This window comes from Pristis pectinata, chromosome 1, assembly GCF_009764475.1.
Source record: "Pristis pectinata isolate sPriPec2 chromosome 1, sPriPec2.1.pri, whole genome shotgun sequence".
Lineage (NCBI taxonomy): Eukaryota > Metazoa > Chordata > Chondrichthyes > Rhinopristiformes > Pristidae > Pristis > Pristis pectinata.
In genome coordinates, this window is record NC_067405.1 from 126,713,256 (window position 1) to 126,737,150 (window position 23,895).

General features: G+C 39.1%; 1 protein-coding gene across 5 annotated transcripts in view; it reads left to right on the plus strand.

The window, feature by feature from the left end:
* LOC127571166 (synaptotagmin-16-like) overlaps positions 1-23,895 on the plus strand; it is a 148,738-nt gene that overhangs the window by 91,285 nt on the left and 33,558 nt on the right. For 3 of the 5 annotated variants that reach the window (XM_052017274.1, XM_052017300.1, XM_052017283.1), the window contains 2 exons: positions 17,236-17,448; positions 17,935-18,191. In XM_052017274.1, coding sequence (XP_051873234.1) covers positions 17,236-17,448; positions 17,935-18,191 — 470 coding nt within the window. The remainder of the gene's footprint in view (positions 1-17,235; positions 17,449-17,934; positions 18,192-23,895) is intronic. The other 2 variants (XM_052017291.1, XM_052017309.1) reach the window with 1 other exon arrangement.

Here is a 23,895-nt window from a genome sequence, read left to right on the forward strand (position 1 = left end):
TATATCTAGATCCATCTGTTGGTTGAGTTGTGACCCAGTAAGTCCTGTTCCTAGTCTCATACATATCACTTTCTTCAGCCACTTAATGAGAAAGAGTGGCTGAATTGACTTGCTGTCGAATTCCTCATGGTTTTTACGTTTACAATATCTTCTCCCAAGTGCACTGCAGCTCAGGATAAAGAGCCCCGCTTACCTTTTAGGACAGAAGGGTTGGCCACATACACTCGTCAAAGATATCACAGCTAGGTATCACTCAATATTCAAAGCCAGTGCTCTAATCTCCAATCATTAGAATTGTTAGGTGATCATTGTGACCAAGCATCCCTGCCTCAGAGGTGGGGATACTGTCACTGAACTCCTAGTCCCTCTATGCAGATGGAAGTACTCCATGGATATCAACCTAGTTCTGAGACTATAAGTGTCCACTTATTAAATGGATTGGAACTTGAGCTTCTCAATTCACTGGTGGAAGTGCTACCACTAAACTAGGCTTTTGCCCAGCAGTAATGAAGCACCCTTGCTGAGCCTGGAATTGAGTTTCTAATTGGAATTATTTAAATGCCGGTGGTAACTCATTAAAATTAAATCAGCTATACCAAAATCACATCAATTCAAAACTCCAATCCAACTTTGGCCCACTTTTTGTTTTCTTTAAGTCGTCTAATACATCAAAATGAAAGTTGGCCTTTGCTTCACTTCAATATTTTTAAGAACAGTCTGGACCTGCCAGTGAATTTTGCTGCAGACTTGCAGATTATCCTTAAGTCACTGATGGGTTTCTTTTGTTTATGCAATTCAGCCAATTCATGCTATTTATCCTTTGCACCTTTATTGTCCACAGTCATCACTTGTGTTTCCTGGAATGAATGTTGTTCATTTTTGCCGGGAGCTTATGTCAACTGCTTTTATGTGCTGTGCTTTGAGCATGGCTGATTTTCCTTCAATGTCTTTTTGTTATGAAAAACACATTCAAGTACTGAAAGATCAAAAGGAAACTTGGTACACAGTGGAGTTACTGTGAATGAATACATCAAAATTAGATCCCTGAAACCAATATTTGTAACCCACAATATTTATATCAAGTAGTTTGATTGGAGTTTTATGTATTGTAGTACAACCAGTAATTTATTAGTCCTGACTCCTTTGTGGAATCAGCTTCACTGAGCTTCCTTTTGGTGCATAATGGATCTCATCAGATAGGGAAACTGCATGCAGGTTCTATGTAATAGAAAGTTGGCGTAAATGGGTGATATGGGAAGTAATGTCTTAAAGGGCATAGTGGCTGGTTGACTAATATAGAAGGATGAAGCCAAGCCTGTTGCTTGGGTGAGGGTGTGATAAGATGCTAGCTTCCTATTTAATGGCTGGCAGCGTGGATATGATGCAGAGGAAGGTGGCCTTGTTTGACGTTCCCTGCTCATTGGACAGATTTGCTCCATTCCAGAAGGATGCAAAGGAAGGTGAGGATGATAATTACTGCAGCAACAAACAACCTGCTGGAGGAACGCAGTGGCTCAAGCAGCATCTGTGGGAGGAAAGGAATTGTCGACATTTCAGATTGAAACATCGACAAATTCTTTTCCTCCCACAGATGCTGCTTGAGCCACTGCATTCCTCCAGCAGATTGTTTGTTGCTCCAGATTCCAGCACCTGTAGTCTCTTGTGTCTCCATGATTTACTGCCATTGAAAGTGCCAGTCCCATTATGCCTACAGGTCTTTGAAACTGGGAGCACAGCTTTATACATGGCTGCATACTGACTTGCGACTTGTGCAGCCATTACCATGTAGAAGTGCGACCCACCATCATGGTGTGTCTCTGGATGTGAGGGCACTGATAGTTGGCTGGTGTATCGGTGGTGGCTTAACCTGTTTCAGACCCACCTATTGCTTCCCTGCTTTCCCCCTATAAACAATTGGATTCAAGGAGAATTCCCATTGGTGGGGGGGGGGGGGGGGGGCATGGGGTTCAAATGTTGGGTCCTTTTGAGGAAGAAGATTCTAAGTACTTGCAACCCTCTTGTCTATTTAACATTAAATGTTTTATTCTTTTTTGATTGGCAGTGAAAATATGTCTTTACAAAGTGGAGACAAAAATGGAGGGAAAAGTCTTACAATAAGATTCTTTTTCATGTAACAGTGTATCCAGATTGCCTTGGTAATTGTTTTATTCAGGTACGTTTGTGGCTGAGCACCAAACTGGCCTAAATGCTGGTAAATTGAATGGCAACCTGAAAGGTATCATTGGGACTTGACAATAAATTAGTGCGCAGTATAAAATCCCAGCTAAAATCTGTATGGGGCTCTAAGTGGTCAGATGTTTGGTATGACAAAGCTTTGCCCATTCCTCTGATCAGTTATACCATTTTATAACTACTAATCAGGAGCATTGATTAAATCCTACAATATATTTTGTATATCTAAACTTTTGTGTACTCATTCAATGACAGAGTTACCATGCCACTGAGTGGTAATCATAAGAGAGTTATGTGTACACAGCATGTGATGATTACTGAAGGTGCAGTCACCCAAGAAGCAGTGTTTTATTGCACACATCTGGCCACTTGCATCACAGGCTATAGACTTATATGAAATGTCTAAATTTTATTCAAGACTGGATGTGAGTGAGTGCAATCTCGTTATCCTCCCAGAAGAACTCAGAAAATATGGGCTTCATTTGTAAGTTGATGCTGGTCTCAAACCAGTGCATGGGGTGCAATCCTACACCTTTTATCATTTTTAAACTAATTTGTTTTGGAGATGACTTCAGTTATCTGTACAACCCAAAACCAATATTGTTTGATATCCTGAATTTAAAGAAATTTGGGAAGTGGGATGATTGATTAAATTACAGGAAATGATTAATCCTGTCTCATTAAAATAGTCCTTGGTGATTTATAGCTTTTTTGTCCTTCTGGATTTAACATTCACAGCAAGAACTTGTGAATTTGCCCAAAAGCGTTTATCCAAAACAGATGCATACTTATGGAAGGTTGGACATCCAGTCACATTTTGGGTTTTGGGAGTGAGATAGGATAAGAGGTGAAGATTTGATGGTTCTTATGCAATAAGAATGAAAACACATAATTGTGATGGAAACAATAAACAAAATCCTGAGATAGATCGTAACTCATAAGAAAAATCTGTCAAGGTGGATCCTTTACATATTGAAGAGAAAAGTTGCAGCAGTTCATTAACTTATGTTCTTTCTGTATCTGTGCACTTTAATTTTGTTCTGGATGAAGATATACTTTGCTGTCTGCCACTTGCTGCAGAGCACCACAGATAAAATGACTCTATAAACCCTGTAAATAAAGTAGCAAACCCTCCAATACAGTTCTAAAAGCAGAACTGACCTATGTCTTTTTGTACTTTTCAAAGCAAAGAATCAGGGAAGTTCACCTCCTTAACCTTCAGTCCAGTCAGCATGAACCAACCTGCTTCTGAGAAAATGATGATCCAAGAGGGTGGTGGAGAGCTCCACAATATGGTGCACCCAGAGATACAGGGCGAATTTGAAAATGTTCCACATGACCAGCAATTCGTCAAACTCAGATCTGTAGCAAGTTTAGGAAAATCCATAATAGTGGTCTGAAAGGGAGCAAAGTACGTGAGTAAAGTCCTGACAAGGCCCTATTTGGGAGACTGGTTGAAAAGGTTAGGGCTGATGCCGACTGGATCCAAAATTGGCTTGGCAATAGGGGACAGAGGACGATGGTAGAGGGTTGCTTTTGTGATTGGACGCCTGAAGTGTCCCATCAATACTGGGACCCTTGTAGTTTGTAATATATATGAATGACTTGGATATGGATGTGAGGGGCAAGATCAGTAAGATTGTGGATGACACAAAGATTGACGGAGTTGTTGATATTGTGGAAGGTAGTCTTAGGCAGCAGAGAGATATCAATATTTTGGTGAAATGGCCTGAAAAATGGCCTATCGAGTTTAACCTGGACAAATGTGAAGTGATGCATTTTGGGAACACTTATGAGGCTCGGGAATACATATGAATGGTAGAGTCTTAGAGAATATTGAGGAACAGAGGGACTTCGGAGTACAAGTCCATAGATCCTGGAAGGAGGCAACACAGGTGGACAACATGGTTAGCATGGCATAGGGGTACTGGCCTTCATTAGTTGGGGCATTGAATACAGAAGGAGGGAGATAATGTTCCAACTTTATAAAACCCTGGCTATACCTCAGCTAGAGTACTGTGTGTTGTTCTGGTCACCAAGGTGTAGGAAGGATTTGATAGCGCTGAAGAGGGTGCAGAGGAGGTTCACCAGGATGTTGCCTGTGATGGAGCAGTTCATTTATGAGGGGAGACTGGAGAAGCTGGGCCTTTTTTCCCTGGAGTGGAGGGGGTTAAAAGGGGTTATGACCGAGGTATATACAATTATGAGGAGTGTAGATAAAGTAGACTGTAGGAACTTTTCCCCATATCAGAGATAGGTAAAATTAGAGGATGTGGGCTTAAGGTAAGGGGGAAGAAATTCAGAGAGGATGTGAAGGGCACCTTCTTCACCCAGAGAGTGGGAAGTACCTGAACTGCACTGCCTGAGAGAGTTGTTGAAGTTGGGTTGTTGACAGTATTTAAGAGGTGTCTAGATTAGCACTTGAATCACTTAGGCAGAGAGAGCTATGGACCAAGTGCTGGCATGGAGTTAGTATGGAAGGGTTTCCTCTGGTCAGTGTGGACAAGTTGGGCCAAATGTTTCCATCCTGTTTGATTCTGCAAAGAGAGGTTATGGAGGGTTTTGTAAAGGGCTACATTTTACAATAACAAAAATGTCAACAATTATTGTCATTACACCACAAAACTCAGAGCAAGTTCTGAACTATGCATGTGTACAGCTTATGTGGAAATCCAGGAACTGCTATCAGTGAAGTTCTTCCCCAGGGAAGGCTACTTGGCAGCCTACTCCAGCTTAATCTCAGGAAATCAGTAAACTGATGAGACCTTCTGTGTTAACATGGTGAGAGGGGGGGTGGGGTAGGGTGGGGAAGGGGTGTGAGGATTACTTAAAGTGGGAGAATTCAATGTTCATGTCCTTAGGCTGCAAGGTTCCAAGACAGAAAATGAGGTGCTGTTCCTCCAGTTTGCGCTTGGAATTCTCCTGGCAGTGGAGGAGGCCAAGGACTGACATATCAGTGACAGTGTGGGAGGGGGAGTTGAATGTGGATTTTGGGGAGGAGGTAGAAGCGGGCAGTCCTAGGTTGCGGGACTATCATGTTGGTAGCTGTTGGGGGGAGATGTCCCGAGTTGATGAGGTCAGTGATGGTGCGGGAGATAATGTCCTGGTGGTCCTTGGCGGGGTCATGGTTCAGGGATAGTCAGGAACCTTGCAGCCTAACGGCATGAACATTGAATCCTCCCACTTTAAATAATCCCCACATCACTTCCCCCTCCCCCACAACCCCCCCTACCAAGCCTCTTCCTTTCTTCCCTTTCCAAGCCTATATCTCTTTTCTCTACCCCCTTTTTTTTCCTTCCCTTTGTCCCATCCCCTGGTGGATCTGCTCTCCCCTCCTCCCCTGCACCTGCCTATCATTATCTCTGACCTGCATCTACCCATCACCACCTTGTGCCCACCCCACCTCCCCTCTTTTGTCCACCTATCACTGCTCTGCTTTTCCCTCCTATATATTGGGCTTCCCCTTTTCCTATCTTCAGTCTTGAAGAAGGGTCCTGACCCGAAATGTTGACCGCCTGCTTTTCTCCACGGATACTGCCTGGCCTTCTGAGTTCCTCCAGCGTCATAGTGTTTCTCTCTGTGAAAGTGTTTATTTCCTCCGGGTGCTCCAGTTTCCTCCCACATCCCAAAGATGTTCTGGTAATTAGCCACTGGAAATTACCACTTAACATAGGTCTATGGTAAAAAGAATCAAAGGAGAATTACTTGGCATGTGTGGGAGAAAATAAGATGCAGGGCAACAGAGAAATAAAGAGGGGGAAATGGAACTGATGATATTGCTCCCCGGAAGCTAGCTTAGACACAATGGGCCAAAAGGCCTCCTCTTGTGTTGATTGGTTAATCTCACGTCAGTGGTCAGTAACACAGTACAAAACCAGACTAAAAGACCATCATGTAGTCTATGATATTTCTCGATAAATTTCCTACTTCCAACTGGTCCATTATATCCATTATTATCAGATTTTCCACTGTGCCATTATATCAGGTCTTGCCTAAAATGAAGGATCCAAAAGGAAGTCCATATAATTACATGAATTAGGAGCAGGAGTAGGCCTCTTCTAATCTCGATTCTACCCTACTATTAAATAAGATGATGGCTAATCTAATGGTTACTTCAGCTCTGCATTCATGTATATCTGTGGTAACCTTTCACCCCTTGCTTATCAAGAACCGATCCACCTTTGCCTTAAAAGTATTCAAAGATTCTGCTTCCACTGCCTTTTGTGGAAAACAGTTTTAAAGACTAATGACCTTCTCAGAGGGGAAAAAAAAATCGCCTTATTTCTATCTTAGATTGGGGAGCCCCTTATTTTTAAACAGCAACCTTCTAGTTCTAGATTCTCATACAACTGAAACATCCTCACTGTCAAGATCCCTTTTGATCCAGCTATTTGAAATTAAATATTTTATTGTTTTCTGGTTTTCATATGATTTGGGGTGTTGCTTTTAAATTTTGATTCTGCAAATGCGTAATAATTCTACTTAAAGAAATGTGGGGATTGTTATCACAAAAAGCCTGAGAAAATACTCACTGAACTGAGATTCTTGGTTAAAGGAACTGGAATCTTGAAAATAATAATGGAGAACTTTGAAAGAATTGGGATTTTGGAATGAAAAGGATAGTAATCAAGGAGAAAATGATGGTACTGACACAGCTCAGGTGTTAAGAATAGGTTATAATGTAGGAACATCAGACCCACAAATTAACTGTCCGTGAAAACTCCAGGGTAAATTGAAAAACAGGCCTTCAAATTATTGCAGTAGAGGAAGGAGAGAGGTTTGAATGAAAATAATTACAAATAAAGAAAAGCTGTTAACACAATAGAATCAGACTTTGTGGCTTATGGAGGTCAATTAATAGTGACTGAAAATATCAAAGACGGAACACAACAGCTTAGTCACAGTCTGGGATTATGCTGTAAAATGCAGTTACCAAAAGGTGGTAATCAGTCTTCCTGACAAAATTATTTGCTTTTGGAATACAACCTTTGCTGATTACATTATTAAATTTATCTTAGGAAATTTATCAAGAAACATGTTAATAAGTTTTTGAGCCAGAATGATCATCAAACATTTTGGAATCATTTCAATGAATTTTTTTTTGCATCCAACAATTGCTTTGCATCAGCATGCAGAACTTTGATCTTATGTGATTAAAAATCGATATTTGGTGTCCACAGTAAATTTACCAATGATTCTTCCATTTTCCATTGCAAAAGGCAATTCTCCAAAATTAATAGAGCAACCATAAGCATTTATTGCTGTTCCTTAGTGGACTTCCTTGATGCTTTCTTGGGCACAAGAATATTGCTTAACATGCTATTTTTCCAGGTACACTGAATAACAGATGCTCCAGTAATATGTACCTGGCATTCAATATGTAACTTGCCATTCAATATGCAACTGGCAGCCTGGACTCAGAGTAATTTACAGGAATTAAAAAGCAGGATTACCAAATGTACTGAAACTGTTATTTGGTGGTCTTATATTGCCTTATCTGCCTCTAAAGCTAAAAACAAATAAGGGGTCATGGGGGTACATGGAGCAATGCAATAATGTGGTGAATGTACAATGGGAACATGAGTGGAATCAAGAGGTAATAAAGAAATGATCCCAATCAATTCAGAAGGAACTATTCCAAGAAATCAGCAGGGATTCACTAAGTGAGAACACTAATTGGATGAAAATTAAGGAGCAGGGAAAGGAAGATTAGAGTTTGGTGAAAACAATTCTTGTCTCATTATACAAAAGTAGAACTGTACCTTGAGTTGTCATTATCTTGAAAAGGATTCCAGATGCTTTATTAAATCACTAATTGTATATTCAGTTAGACGTTTGTTTTAGATTCAATGCATTATGCAATTTTTTTTGCTTTGATATGTATTGGAGTACAACATTGCCTAGAAATACCATCACTTTTATTTGGCGATGCCTGATTGAAATTTGGTGTCACACAGTCTGAATCATGATAGCATTAATTTTCAGACTGTTTAATGTTACTCCAGGATTCTGGGTGGCACTTCCTGCAGTGATTCAGCAAGGGCCAGTCCAATGTGGATTCTGTATCAGTTGTACATGAGATGAGATTATTCTCTGTGCAATGCTCCATTTTGACCATTGCAGGTGAAATTAGACCAAGTTGTCCAGGAAGCGATCATTGTAGGGCAATACCAGGGTTACTGCAGTGGTGGGTTGAGACCCCTGTGATGTAGAGCCCAGATCTTTCACTGATCCTTCTTCAACCAGTGTTACCTCTCTGATCACCTGAAGCCCAGCCCCTCTCTCCATCCTTCTGATTCCTTGATGGTCCTAAATTATTTTCTCCCCCAGATATCCAACATCCCATTCCCAGCACTTACCCAAACTTCAACCCTTCGCAGCCATGATCTCCCTTGTCGAGTTTCCCCCTATGAATCATTTACCTTGTCCGATAACCCAATCAATTTCTCTGTCAACAGCCTCTGGTCCTCATCCTCCGAACCTCCAGACCCAGCCTCGGCCAAAGGACTGAATTTCAGTACTCAAGCATTTCAGTTGTGCCCAAGGCCTGAGATCTCAGGTGCTACTGAAATTTGCCATGGCTATTGGCACTGCACTGCAACAACTATCTGGCACACACATGTGGGTTCTTTAGGATGTCCAAGTAAACATGCTTATATTCTTTATACGCATGGGTACCTGCTGCATGCTGTTCTATATAAAGTCACCTTATCGACCCCTGATTTAACATACAGAGGTAGAAATTTGACCCCTGTTTAGCCCAGAAGTTAAATTACTGGACTAGCGGTCAGAATTATGGATTAGTGATCCAGAGACATTTTGTTTGAATCCCACTATGGCAATCAGGAATTTAAATTCATGTAATTAAATCTGCTATTTTAGATATTATTTAAATACTAGTATCTATTTAAATAGTTAGCATGAAAGTACTGGATTGTTGTAAGACCCCAACTGATTCACTGATGATTTTTAGGGGTGGAAATCTGCCAACCTTCTCTGGTCTGGCCTACAAGTGATTTCATATTCATCAGTGTGGTTGACTATTAACAGCCTCTTCAATTCAGGGGTAAATAGTGGTGAACAATAAATGCCTTAGTTGCTTGCGATGTCCACATCCTATGAATGAAAAAAATGCACAAGACAGGCAACGTACACCCCTTAAATTACACTTCTGAAATTTGGTTCCATTGATTTCATAGCTCCCTCTGTAATGGTGCAACAAGCAAAGATCCTTGAGTCCATTTAATGACACAAGCCCAATTCTACATGTGAGGTTTCGTGTGGTATGTGCAATTAAAACTTCCAGTGGCGGCCTCAGACACAAAGCCTACTTTGCTTTGCAGCACATCATCAGTTTAATGTCATTCCTGGCACAGAGGAGTTCCTTGGCCAATATGAGTTAAGGGAGGTTGAAAGCTAGAACTCATTTGGTGATATTAGTGGACAAATTCTTTATGTGATCATCTTCTGTCCAATATTTTATTTTAACCATCTTGGCACCTCTCTTAAAACTGTGGGCAGTAATATCAGCATTCCCAAGCTCCATCTACTTATCTAATCCATGTGAATTTCCAGGAGATCACAATCTGCCAACTCAGCTACAGGGAACTTCAGAGGGTATTTAAAAACTGAACATTCTAATAGATTTTTTAAAACTCGTATTGAAGATAAATACTTATTTGCTTATCTTGTCTAGTTCAATTAAAATCATAATCCCCATAGGATGTTACATTCAGAATTCAAAGGATTTGAGAATTTTTTTTGGAAGTAAATTGTTAGATCAATTCTCACAGGCAGCATTATGTCCCATGCATCAGTTGATGAATGATACGGGTTCATAAAAATCTTTTAGTTGAAATCATCTACATACTTGAACATGGATGTGAAAGTTGTAGAGAAGCTACAGGGCTTCGAAATGTTTCACGGACTGTCAGAAAGACAATAGAATGAAGGAAAATAATAATCCCTATTCAGACATTGCCATGACAACCACAATGCAAGTCGTTCAAGTCTTTCTAGCAGTGTCTCGTATTTCTGTCTCTGGTATCTTAATAGTACTGTAACAATGTAAGAGCAATTTTGTATTATTTAAGAAATAATAGTGAAGCAATAAATGGGCTTCAAGGCACTAAAGTGATTCCAACGAAATGGAAACCTTACAAAGGGGCAACGTTCAAGTAGTTTATTTAAGTATCAAGCCTTAATATTGTCGTGTTATACAACAGAAGTGACCCAATAGAAGATATACATGGCCAAGAAAGTGTTCCACATGGTGGACTGGTGCATGTGTTGTGCATGGGTCCTTTGCAGCAATTATTGAACACAATGTCCAAGCACAACTGAATCAGTCTTGCATGCTTCACCATTGCAGAACTATATCATGTCACTGATTGTGGCTGAAGGGGGAAGTGTGGTGTGGGGTGATGGGTCTGTTTGTGGGAGGCTCAGTGAGAGGGTAGGGTGACAGGGAAGATTGGTGCATTTAGCAAAGGAAACACCATTCTAGGATTGGTATAAGCATTAGTTTTGGAAATGATTTATTTCTTCCAGTTTCCTAAGTCATGGTACTCAGATCTCAGGTTATCAATAGGGGTTGGCCATTAAACTTTTACCTTGGAGATGTCCTGTGGACAGAAGCACAGTGAGGCATAATTTTATGCAGATACTTCCAAACAGCAATTATTATAGAGAAATGAAGATGATTGTAAGGGAGAAAGGGCTCTATTCAGTAAAACCTGAGGCTGTAATGAAAGGCAGGAGCAAAATGCCGAGTTTGGCAGCAGCAACAGAACACAGAAATCATACTGCTGACTGATATCCAAATGCAAGCAATGTACAGCAAAGTCAAGTGACAGAAAACAAGCTTATCAATGTTCAATAAATCAGTGGTTCAGCATCCCAGAGAGTAACCCAGTCCCACTGTTACCCTTTAAGGTGTAATCCATGAATACGTTAGAACTGAGGGAATATTATAGGAGATACACCAGTGGTTTCCCAACTTGTCATCAGGGAGGACAAGACATTTGTACAGCAATGTCCTTGCAATCTTATCAAAGCAAAATGGATGCTGTTGCTCCCTCTTTGAAGAAGAGAATGGAACTGTCCCAGTGCCCTGGCCACCATTCCTCCTTTAGCTGGCACTAGTAGATTAATTAGTCCAGCACCTTGTGCTATTTGTGGGATTGCAGTGTTTGCCTAGGCAACATAAGTGACTACAATTCAAGTAAGTGTCATCCATTAACTGTAGTATGCAGTCTCTCCATGTCACTGTGTAGAAATAGGACAGAACAAAAATGTGTTGGCTGAACTATTTAAACACTCTACAGGGCAAAATATTGTCCACAGAAATTAGATAGGTTCTGTCAATACTCACAGAATCATATTGCTTCCTGATCCTTGTTATGTTTGTTCTTCATCAAGAGACAAACTTCGCGTGGGTTTAACATCTGAACATTTTTATTAACCAACACCAGACTGGCCTGCTTTCCCCTCTCTTTTTACAGCCACTTCCTGTTCCCCCATGTGACCCCTCACATTGCCTACTGGGAACTGTAGTTCTTTATTAGAACTCCATAATAACACATAATAAAACAATCCTGATAGAGTTTATGCAGCTGAAGCAAGGGACACGACAACAGTCCTTTCTGCGCTTTGGAGTGGGTATTGTCAGCATGGAGCGAATTCAGGAAGTAATGCTTAGAAATATGATCAGCCTGCAGCAAATGCACACCTACATTTCCTGTTATTTCATGAGCATGTGGCCGGATAGAAAAAAAGAATCCGTTTCCAATATTATAAAATTAATGAGTTGAAGATTGCAAAGGAAATGTGAAAGAATTTGGGAAAAAAACTATGAAAGAAAAGACTATGGCTAGAAACAATTTGACTTTGAAAAATAGAGAAAAAAAATAGAAGGATAAAGCCAGTGTGATTGGGGTTAATGAGGAGGACATTAAGTAGAAAATGTTTATTGTGATTAGGAGCGAGAAAAACAAGCAAGCTTTGAGGTTGCATTAGTACCATTAAAAAATATCCAGAAGTAAGGATCTGCAGCGATTGCAAATGTAAAGCCTGAAGACTCATGTGAGCTGCCTTTTATGGGAATGGCATCAGGCTTTGAGTAAGAATGAACTGGGTTACTGATGGAAAAGCCAGACAAGCCATCTGGTCCCAGTGAACCTGCCCCATGGTTAACTAAAAATGTTGGCAGCTAACTGATGTTTCCCAGCATTCACTGGACATAAAACAGCTCTCAGAGGACTGAAGCATAGCAAGGATAACTCTTGTCTTCAAAACATAGGCTGGAGATGATCAGTCTTAGAGTCCCACATTGATTGTAAGGGAATGATTTGAGAGTACAGTGATTGCCTAGGTGATATGGATTAATGGGAGACTATGAGCTGGGTGTTAGTACAAAGTCATTTTTGACAGCTCTTAAATTTAGTATTTAGGTGAAGCAGTTGACCCCGTTATTCAGGTTGAAGTAGCATGTGTTGTTTATTTAAGTTTTAAAAAAAGGAAGTTGGCACTGTCCGACGTAGAGAATTATTGGCCAGAATCCAGGCTGTGTGATGATGAGGAATATGCTAAATTGGTTAAAGGAATACACAGCTGGAAGCTCTGAGGAACTGTATAGCTGAGAGCTGGGTGTTTGAATGTTGTCACAGGGATAGCTACTGAAACCGTTGCAATTTAGTTTTGAATTAAAGAGGAAACAAAGGAACAAAACCTGAAATGCATTTGGTACAATAAACAATAATTTATTCGTTTTTAATTAACCATGGAGTCAAAACAAAGGCACTTCAGATTTTCAGATATTCAAATACAAGCAATGTCAACAAGGGAGCATCTGTGCATTTCAAAGAACTGGGGGGCTCTGGGCTTGTGGGCTGATATACTTTAATGAAGGTAAAAGTATTGTAACTGTAGAATGGAAGTACAAGTTATGTCTGTACTAGTCAAAGCCCAGGATTGTAGATTGAATATCGATGGGCCAATTGCTAATGTGTTAGTCCTATAATTCTGTGTGGTTTAGGAAGGAAAAGAAACATCATGCTGCATATCAGATTACCACTCTTGGTCTTCCGGTTCACCTCTTTAACAGAAGTGATATTGATGTATGTGGACAAAAATAATTCCTGGCAGGGCAGGTGCTTGTAACTTTACATGCTTTCAAAAAGGAACAAAATGTTTCTTAACATCTGCAAGGGTACATGGATGTTGAACTTTAGAAGTAAAACTGGATGGGATTATGAGGAGGATGCAAAGAGGCTGCAAGGGGATTGGCAAATACATGGTGTTTGCAGTATAATGTTGATAATTGTGAAGTTATCCATTTTGTTTAGGAAAAACAAAAAGACAGTGTATTATTTGACAGGTGGTAGATTGGGAAATGTTGAGATAGAAAGGTATCTGGATGCCCTTGTACACTAGTCACCAAAAGCATACAGAGATGTAGCAAACAGTTAAGAAGACACATGATTTGTCGGCCTTCACAAGATGTTTCGGGTACAGGATGTCTTGCTAGGATTATACAGGGCCTTGGTGAGACCATACTTGAGCATTCTGTGCAGTTTTGGATTCCTTACCAAAGAAGGGATGTCCTTGCTATTGAGAGAATGCAACAAAGGCTCACCAGATTGATTTCTGGGATGGCAGGACTGCCACAAGAGGAGAGATTTGGTCCACTAGGTTGTACTCACTGGGGTTTAGAAGAATGAGAGGAGATCTCATTGAAAAATACACATTTCTGACTGGGCTAGACAGACTGGATGCAGGGAAGATGTTTCCTCTGGCCAAGGACTCCAGAACCTGGAGCTCACAGTCTCAGGACACAGGATAAGATGTTTAAGGCTGAGGTGGGGAGAAGTTTTAAGGGATGGTTAAAGGGATAACCACGTTAATGGGACTATATTGTAAATACCCCAGTAGTCAGCGGGATTTAGAGGAACAAATTTGTAGAGAGATAGCTGACTGTGGCAAGAAAAATAAGGTTGTGATGGTAGGTGATTTTAACTTTCCACATATTGATTGGGACTCCCATACTGTAAAGGGATTGGATGGGATAGCGTTTGTCAAATGTGTTCAGGAAAGTTTCCTTAATCAATATGTAGAGGTCCCAATTAGAGAGAGCATGATATTGGATCTCCTCTTAGGGAATGAGACAGGGCAGATGACAGAAGTGTGTGTAGGGGAACACTTTGGATATAGTGATCATAATTCCATTAGTTTCAAGATAATTATGGAGAAAGATGGGACTGGTCCTCAGGTTGAGATTCTAAATTGGAGTAAGGCCAATTTTGATGGCATCAGAAGGGATCGGGCAGGTGTGGATTGGGATAGGTTGTTTTCTGGCAAAGAGATGCTTGGTAAATGGAAGACTTTCAAAAGTGAAATATTGAGAGTACAGAATCTGTATGTTCCTGTTAGAATAAAAGGCAAGGCTAACAGGTTTAGGGAACCTTGGTTATTGAGGCATATTGAGCCCCTGGTAAAGAAAAAGGAGGCGCGTATCAGGTATAGGCAGTTAGGATCAAATGAGGTGGTTGTATGAGTTTAAGAAATATAAGAGAAATGAGGAGGGCAAAATGAGGACATGAGGTTGCTCTGGCAGACAGGGTGAAAGAGAATCCCAAGATTATTAAGAGCTGAAGGGTAGCAAGGGACAAAATTGGTTCTCTTGAAGATTTGCGTGGTCATCTATGCATGGAGCCGAGAGAGATGAGGGAGATCTTAAATGATTTTTTTGCATCCATATTTACTCTGGAGACTATAGAACTAGTCTCTGTAGAACTAGAACTATAGACTATAGACTAAAAGAGTGATAAATCCCCAGGGCCTGACAAGGTGTCCCCTCGGACCTTGTGGGAGACTAGTGGAGAAATTGCAGGGGCCCTGGCAGAGATATTTAAAATGTCCTTAGCCACGGGTGAGGTGTTGGAGGACTGGAGGATAGCTAATGTTGTTCCATTGTTCAAGAAAGGATCTAAGAATAAGCTGGGAAATTATAGGCCAGTGAGCCTAATGTCAGTCATGGGTAAATTATTGGAAGGCATTCTAAGGATCAGGATATATAAGTATTTGGATATACAGGGCCTGATTAGGGATAGTCAACATGGTTTTGTGCGTGGTAGGTCATGTCTTATAGGGTCTTTCAAGGAGGCTGCCAAGAAAGCCGATGAAGGAAAGGTCATGGACGTTGTCTACATGGACTTTAGTAAGGCCTTTGGCGAAGTCCCGCATGGGAGGCTGGTCCAGGAGGTTAAGTTGCTTGGCATTCAGGATGAAGTAGCCAGAAAGTGGTAGTAGATAGTTGTCTCTCTGACTGGAGGCCTGTGACTAGTGGTGTGCCGCAGGGATTGGTGTTGGGTCCATTATTGTTTATCATCTATATTAATGATTTGGATGATAATGTGGTAAACTGGATCAGCAAATTTGCAGGTGACACCAAGATTGGAGGCGTAGTGGACAGCGAGGAGGGCTATCAATTACAGCGTGATCTGGACCAGCAAGGAAAATGGGCTAAAAAATGGCTGATGGAATTTAATGCAGACAAGTGTGAGGTGTTGCATTTTGAGAGGACAAACCAGGGTAGGACTTACACAGTGAATGGTAGGGCTCTGAGTTGTGCGACAGAACAGAGGGACCTGGGAATACAGGTCCATAGTTCCTTGAAAGTGGCGTCACAAGTAGATAGGTTCGTAAAGACAGCTTCTGGCACTTTGGTCTTCATAAATCAGGGCATTGAATGCAGGAGTTGGGATGTTATGTTGAAGTTGTACAAGACGTTGGTGAGGCTGAATTTAGAGTATTGTGTGCAGTTCTGGTCACTTACCTACAAGAAAGATATCAATAAGCTTGAAAGAGTGCAGAGAAAATTTACAAGGATGTTGCCGGGACTTGAGGACCTGAATTATAGGGAAAGTTGAATAGGTTAGGACTTTATTTCCTGGTGCGCAGGAGAATGAGGGGAGATCTTATAGAGGTATACAAAATTATGAGGGGTATAGAGAGAGTGGATGCTTGCAGGCTTTTTCCCCTAAGGTTGGGTGAGACTAGAATTAGAGGACATAGGTTTAGGGTGAAAGGTGAAATATATAAGAGGAATTTGAGGGGGAACTTCTTCACTCAGAGAGTGGTGCGAGTGTGGAATGGTGGATGCGGGTTCTATTGTAACATTTAAGAGAAGTTTGGATAAGTACATGGGTGGGAGGGGTTTGGAGGGAAATGGTCCGGGTGCAGGTAGATGAGACAAGACAGAAGATCAGGTCAGCAAGGACTAGATGGGCTGAAGGGCCTGTTTCTGTGCTGTAGTGCTCTATGACTATGACTCTAAGTTTCTTCACTCAGTGGGTGGTGAACCTGTGGAATTCTCTTTCATGAAGCCTGTGAAGGCCAAATCGCTGAATATATTTAAAGAGCTGGATTCCTAGACACAAAAGACATCAAGATGTACAGGGAGATGGCGGAAATATGGTATTGAAATAGAGGGTGACTGTTATGTTAGGCAGAACAGGCTTGAAGAGCTGAACAGCAAACTCACGCTCCTATTTTTCCCTGTTCCTCATTCTGCTGCTGGTAAGAAAATGAATAGATGGGATGAACAAATGCTCCCCTCCCCTTTCAAATACATTAAGAAGAGTTTCTCTCTAGCAGTCAGATTTGTGTCTAGGCTAGCTAACCTGTTGTCCAGTTTTTCCAGTTAGTTAAGAAAGCAAACAAAATATTGTCATGTACTGTATATACATGGGAAATGAAAAATATAACTCTTACATAGCCTTGAGGATATAAACATGAAATTAGAGATTGTTGCAGTTAGTGAGTTCTTTGAGCCAAACCAATAAGGTGTACTGCTTTGCTGTCTAATAGAAATACTGTTTATGAATATAAAAATGCTTGCTGAGAAATAAGGATTTTCATGTAAATTATTACTTTCAGCATCATGCAAGCCTGTTCTGAGATTGCAGGGTGGCACTTTGTACATATCGATCAGCAGTCTGCACAGAAAGATGTCCAAGGGCTGTATTCTCTTTCTCTCCCTAGTGAACAGTTATGGGGATGATGAAGAGTTGACAACATCCACAGACAGCGATGAGGAAGTGATCAAACAGTTTGAATTCTCGGTATCGAGGTCCCAAAGTTTCCGGACTACAGTGTCAGAGAAGGTGACACAGGCTGGTTTAGAGCGTAGGCAGAAACTTAATTGTTTATCTTCGAATCACGAAGAGTTCAGCACAGAAGCCTCTGAAGTTGAAGGTACCATGCATGGCTTGTAATATGATCACAAGGCCACACAGTTTTCTGAAGATTTTGCTGGTTTCTTTTGCAACTTGCAACCTTGAATGTGTTTTCTTAATTTTTTTAAAAAAAGTTATTCCATGCTTTTCAGTAATGACCCTTTCAAACTTTACAAAAGGACAAAAAAAAGGCCAGACCACATGAAATATAACTGATAATATTAAACTTCTAGAACAATAGCTGTTCAGTATTGCTTATGTGAGGTAACTAATTCGACTGTCTAAATGTATTGAGTCTTGAGATGCAAGACCCTAAATGAACGATTGAAATTTCATATAAATATTTAAAGCAAACTTTTTATTGATTTTCATTTTCCATGTTTTTTTGTGAGCTGTCAATGATTAAGGGATGCTGTATTCTTATGTCTATTGGTGTTCACATTGCTGTTTACAAACCTCTCCCCTCTCGATGCTTTCAAAATATCGTCCACATTTACTTGTTTAGACACGGATAAACAGCATCAGTTCAGCTTCCAAGATAATTGCTCGTACGAAGAAGACGAGTTGTCTATGAGCTCAGCCATTGGATTTGAGGATGGAGCTGAACATCAGAAGGTTTCTGATGAAGCAGCTGGAACTCCAGTCAATAATCACAGGATGCAGCAAACAGAGAAGGGAAATCCGGATCAAGAGACCAACTTTGATAATCAGGCCTATGAAGGAATTGACCAGACGGATAGTTCCTCAGTCTGGAGTCCAGAGGTAATGCCTTAAAAATTCTATTCTTTTCAGGGAATAATCCTATCTTAGTTTTTTTCACTACTTTTATTTTTGGACAAAGTAAATTGGAGTATTGTATTAACTTCATTGGCTCTAATTCAATGTGTACTTTTGGAACAATTTACTTGCCCTTTATTTTCCATGTTGTTCTTCACTCTGAACACAATCGGTGGATATCTCCACATATCAAATCACTGTGGAAACATTAAACAACAAAGTTAAATATCCTGGGAGTCTGTCACACCATTGCCAGTTGGGAGTTATGAAACTGTGCTGGAATTTCAATCAGAAACACTTCTATCCCTTATTTTCCTGACTGGTTTAGAACCATATGTCATGCAAAAAATAAGTGGTTAAACAAATCTTAAAATACAAAGAAAATTGAGGAATCCCCTTCAGAAAGTGTGAATTTCAAATATTCCTATTTCCTTCCCCTTCCCTTTGAAACATCGTGTCAAACTCATTCATCATATATGTATTAACAATATTTTTATGTAGTCAATATAGTCCTCCAGGTGAAGTAAGGCATATTATAGTTGCCTAATTGGGATAAGGGATGAAGAAATATCCATTAATTGCATTTTCGCTCCGGTTTCCTCCTACATTCCAAAGATGTATGGGTTAGGAAGTTGTGGGCATGCTATGTTGACACTGAAAGCGTGGAGACACTTGTGGGCTGCCCCAGAAGACTACGCAAAAGATGCATTTCACTGTGTGTTTTGATGTACATGTGACTAATAAAGATATTTTATCTTATATCAATTGTCCCACATGGAGAAATACAGACCAATGTTTCCCCTCTGCATTCTGGCACCTAGCTTTTTTGCTGTTTGCGTTGTATAACAAGGGACACAGGTTTCAGTTAGAGAGAAGGAACTTGTTAGATTTCCACTCTTGAATGCATTTCAGTGAACACTGATGAAAAATGCAGTGAAGGTGGGGTTTGTGTCCTCTGTAACGCACATACAGTCAAATAGTCACTGTTTTGGCTCAATCCTGAAAGTAGCTACTGATATTAAACCAGTTACAAGAGAGTTGGCAGCACTTGCCCACTTGATTGGTACCTCATCAACTGCTCTAAGCATTCATTCCCTCCACCACTTGTGCACAGTGGATGCAGTGTGTACCATGTACCAAATACACTGCTGTTAATCATTTAGGCTAATCTGACAACAACCCCCAAACCAACAACATCTACACCAAGAAGGACAAGGACAGCAGGCACATGTGAAAGCCACCAGCACGGGGTTCCCCTCCAAAATTGCAGACTATTTTGATTTGGCAACATACTGTCATTCCTTCATCATAGTTGGTTCTAAATCCTGGAACTTCTTCCCCAACAACAGTACCTCCACCAGAAGTAATGCAGTGGTTCATGATGGTGGCTCATCACCGCCTTTTAAGGGGAGGGCATTAAATGCAGCTCTTACCAGCAAAGTCCTCATCCTAAAAATCAATTTATAACAAAGACTATGAGATCACATCCAGCATCAGGCACCACCTACAGGAATTCTGTTTTTCATAGATATCTATCATGTAATAGATCCTAAGAATTAAGGGTGTAATATTCCTGTATTGCAATTGCCTTCTTTTCTTTCTTTTTACAATATTTTTATTGAATCCATGAAAAAAATACAGAGTACATACATCAAGAAAGAACATAAAAATGCTACTGAATACATTGTATTAAATCGTACTTAGATTACAATACTCTAAATAAATAATCACATATAGTAGTTAGTTAATAAAGGAAGAAAAAGTTGAAATATTTTATTATAAAACAAAATCTACTCCCACTACCAAAACCCGAAGCTGTTAGATGGAAAAAACAACAAGGAAAAACTTTTAAAAACGTAACCGTGTCAGCCAATATCTGCATTTTAGTCCCCAAATTAGAGATTTTGAAAATAATTCAAAAAAGGTCCCCACAGGGTTTGGAAGTCTAGGTTAGGTTCAAAAACTGAACAGCGAATCTTCTGTAGATTCAAGTATGACATAACAGCCCGTAACCATTGAGCATGAGTAGGTGGAGTAACTTCCTTCCATTTAAGCAATACAGTCCTCCTGGCTATAAGAGAAATAAAAGCCAGAATACGTAAATCAGAAGCCTTCAAAGCTATATCTTTTTCTCCAATAATCCCAAATAGTGCAGTCAAAGAATTAAGTTTAAAATTTATTTTGAAAAGTACAGAAAAAATATGAAAGACCTCTGTCCAATATTTTTTAAGACTCTGACACGTCCAAAATATGTGAATTAAGGAAGCCACTCCATTATTGCATTTGTCACAGTAAGGAGATATGTCAGAATAAAAACGGGATAATTTATCTTTAGACAAGTGAACTCTATGGACCACCTTAAATTGAAGGAGGGAATGATGAGCACATAATGACGAAGTATTAACCAACTTGAAAATTTAATTCCAAGTTTCTTCAGAAATTGACATCTGCAAATCTTGTTCCCAAGCGTTTTTAATTTTATCTAGTGGCACCTTACTCATTCCTAGTAATCTGTCATAAATATTAGATATTGAGCCATCCTGAAAAGGTTCCAAATTAAAAATTACATCTAATAAATTCTTATCAGGACTCAAAGGAAAAGAATGTAATTGAGATCGAAGAACATCTCTAATTTGTAAATATCTGAAAAAATGAGTTTTTGGTAAATTATACTTGGTAGACAATTGTTCAAACGAAGAAAGGTTTCCTCCAACAAAGAGATCTTGAAAACAAGTAATACCTAATTTGTCCCACTCTTTAAAAGCTACATCAGTCATAGAAGGTTTAAAAAAGTAATTAGAGAAAATGGGACTGGACAAAGAAAAAACTCAATAAACCAAAAGATTTTCTAAGTTGTAACCAAATCCTCAAAACATGTTTAACTATTAAATTATCTGTTAGTTTATTTAATGATATTGGAAGTGAAAAACCAAGCAAAGAGATAATAGAAAATTTTTTAACAGAATTAATTTCCGAAGAGACCCATACTGGACGATCCTCTTGATTAATGTAATGTAACTAAAACGCAAGATTTCGTATATTGACTGCCCAGTAATAAAATCTAAAATTAGGTAAGGCTAAACCTCCGTTCTTTTTAACCTTCTGAATGTGAACTTTATTATTATAGGATGTTTATTATTCCATATATAAGAAGAAATAATTGACTCAAGAGAGTCAAAGAAAGATTTAGGAATAAAAACAGGTAAAGCCTGATATAGATATATAAATTTAGGTAAAATATTCATTTTAATAACATTAATTCGGCTAATCAATGATATAGAAAGGGGAGACCAACTTAATAAAACGCTTTTCACATAGTGCAGTAAGGTGAAAAAATTTTCTTTAAATAAATGCTTATAATTTTTAGTAATTGACACCCCCAGATAGGTAAAATGATTTCTTACGATTTTAAAAGGAATATTTCCTTAGAGGGAGAATAGATAATATTCAATAAACGACGAATATTAAAATGAGAATATCGATTTTTAATAAAACCAGTCTGATCATCGGATATAATTGAAGGTAAAATATTTTCCAATCTACAAGCTGGAACTTTAGATAAAATTTTAACATCCACATTAAGTAGTGAAATTGGTCTGTACAAAGCACATTCTGTTGGGTTCTTATTTTTCTTAAGAATAAGTGAAATAGAGGATTCATAAAAAGATTGTGGTAATCTACCCGATTTAAAAGAATCCGAAAAGACAGCACATAAATGAGGTATAAGCAAAGAGGAAAAGGCCTTATAGAATTCTCCAGGAAATCTGTCAGGACCCAGAGTCTTTCCAGAATGTAAGGATCGCACAACCTCGGCGATTTCCTCGTATGTAATAGATTGATCCAACTGTTTTTCATTTTCAGTGGAAAGTATAGGAACGTTTAATTGGTCAAAGAAATTATCCATTACTGTATTATCTTTAGGAAAATTAGAACTGTAAAGATTAGAATAGAATTGTCTAAAAGTATCATTTATTTCTAAATGATCAGTTGTCCTCTCGCCATTGGCTTTCAAAATTTCTTTAATTTGCCGTCTAGCTCTGGAGATTTTTCATTGGTTAGCCAGTAATTTACCTGTGTTATCTCCATGAATATAAAATTGACTTTTATCTTTTAAAAGTTGACTTTCAATTGGATATGTTAAAAGAAGAGCATATTTAGTTTTAACTTCAACTCCCCTTTTATATAAAGCCAGATCTGGATCCAAAGCATATTTTTGATCTAATAGTTTCAGTTGATCAACTACATCAGCTCATAAGAAATAATTTGACCTCTAATAAAGGCTTTGAAAGTATCCCAAATGATAAGACTAGAAATCTCTTCCGATGAATTCTCTTTAAAAAAAAGGGTAATTTGTTTCTCCATAAATTTGAAAACATTTTTATCAGATAACAAGGTTAGGTTAAAATGCCAAAATCTATTTATCTGAGGGAGCCCAGGGAAATTTAAAGATAGAAACACAGGAGCATGATCTGAAATAGCAATCTCTTTATAGTCACAGGATTGAACTGATGAAAGCATTTGATTATCAATAAAAAGGTAATCAATCCTGGAATATGTATGGTGAACCTGAGAGAAAAAGGAATATTCCTTATCCTCTGCATGCAAAAAACGCCAGGCGTCAATGACCCCAGTTTTCATTAAAAACCATTGAAGAAATAAAGCTGATTTATTAGGACCAGCTAATTTAGTGGATGACCTATCTAATTTGGGATCTAACCAGAGATTAAAATCTCCTCCCAACACCAAAGAGTAAAAGTTCAAATCTGGTAGGAATAACAAAAATCGTTCAAAAAATCCTGGGTCATCCATATTTGGAGCATAAATATTAGCCAATACCATTGGTCTATTATTTATTTTCCCTGATATTATAACAAAGCGACCATTAGTATCAGTTATGACCTTATGTTGGTCAAATGAAACTGTCTTATCTATAAAAATTGAAACCCTTCTAGATTTGGCTTGAAAAGAAGAATGAAATTGGAGCCCATTCCATCGATTAAAAAAACATAAAATATCACAGTTGCGAATATGCGTTTCTTATAGAAAGATAGAGGCTTTAAGTTTTTTAATATAGGCAAAAATCATTTTCCGCTTCAAAGGATGATTTAAGCCTTTTACATTAAAACTAAGTAAATTAATAACTTGATCCATTAGAGTATTATTTAAATATGGGTAAAAAAAGAATAATGAGCAAACCGTTGAAAAGTACCTTTAAAAAGTACTACAGTAGAATTACAAATAAGGTAACTAAGCAGCAGATTTGGCTGACAGCCCAGAACAGCTTCCCAGGAAAACCCCCCACCCCCCTCCCAACATCCAAAGAAAAGAAGCCAACTAAGAAACAGTTGGCAGCTAGCTAGAGACAGCATAACCCCAAATTATCTCTGCTCAATAGCTTCAAGGTTAGTAAAATTCCAACCCAGACATAACAATGAGATAAACAAAGAAACCACAGTTAACAAGCAATTGCCTTCTATGGAATTATAACTGTTTGAATTTTACTGATAGTAATACTGTTTAAGTGTACATAAAGCATTTTTTAAGGATGTGTTTTACTTCTATAGCCTCCCTATTACATGCTCCAGTTCCAAGGCTTATGCAATCTCTTCCAGTCTCACCATACTCTGTAGCTTAGACACAGCAGAAAAGAAGGATCTTTTAATATTTCCATGCTACTTCTTCCCTTCAA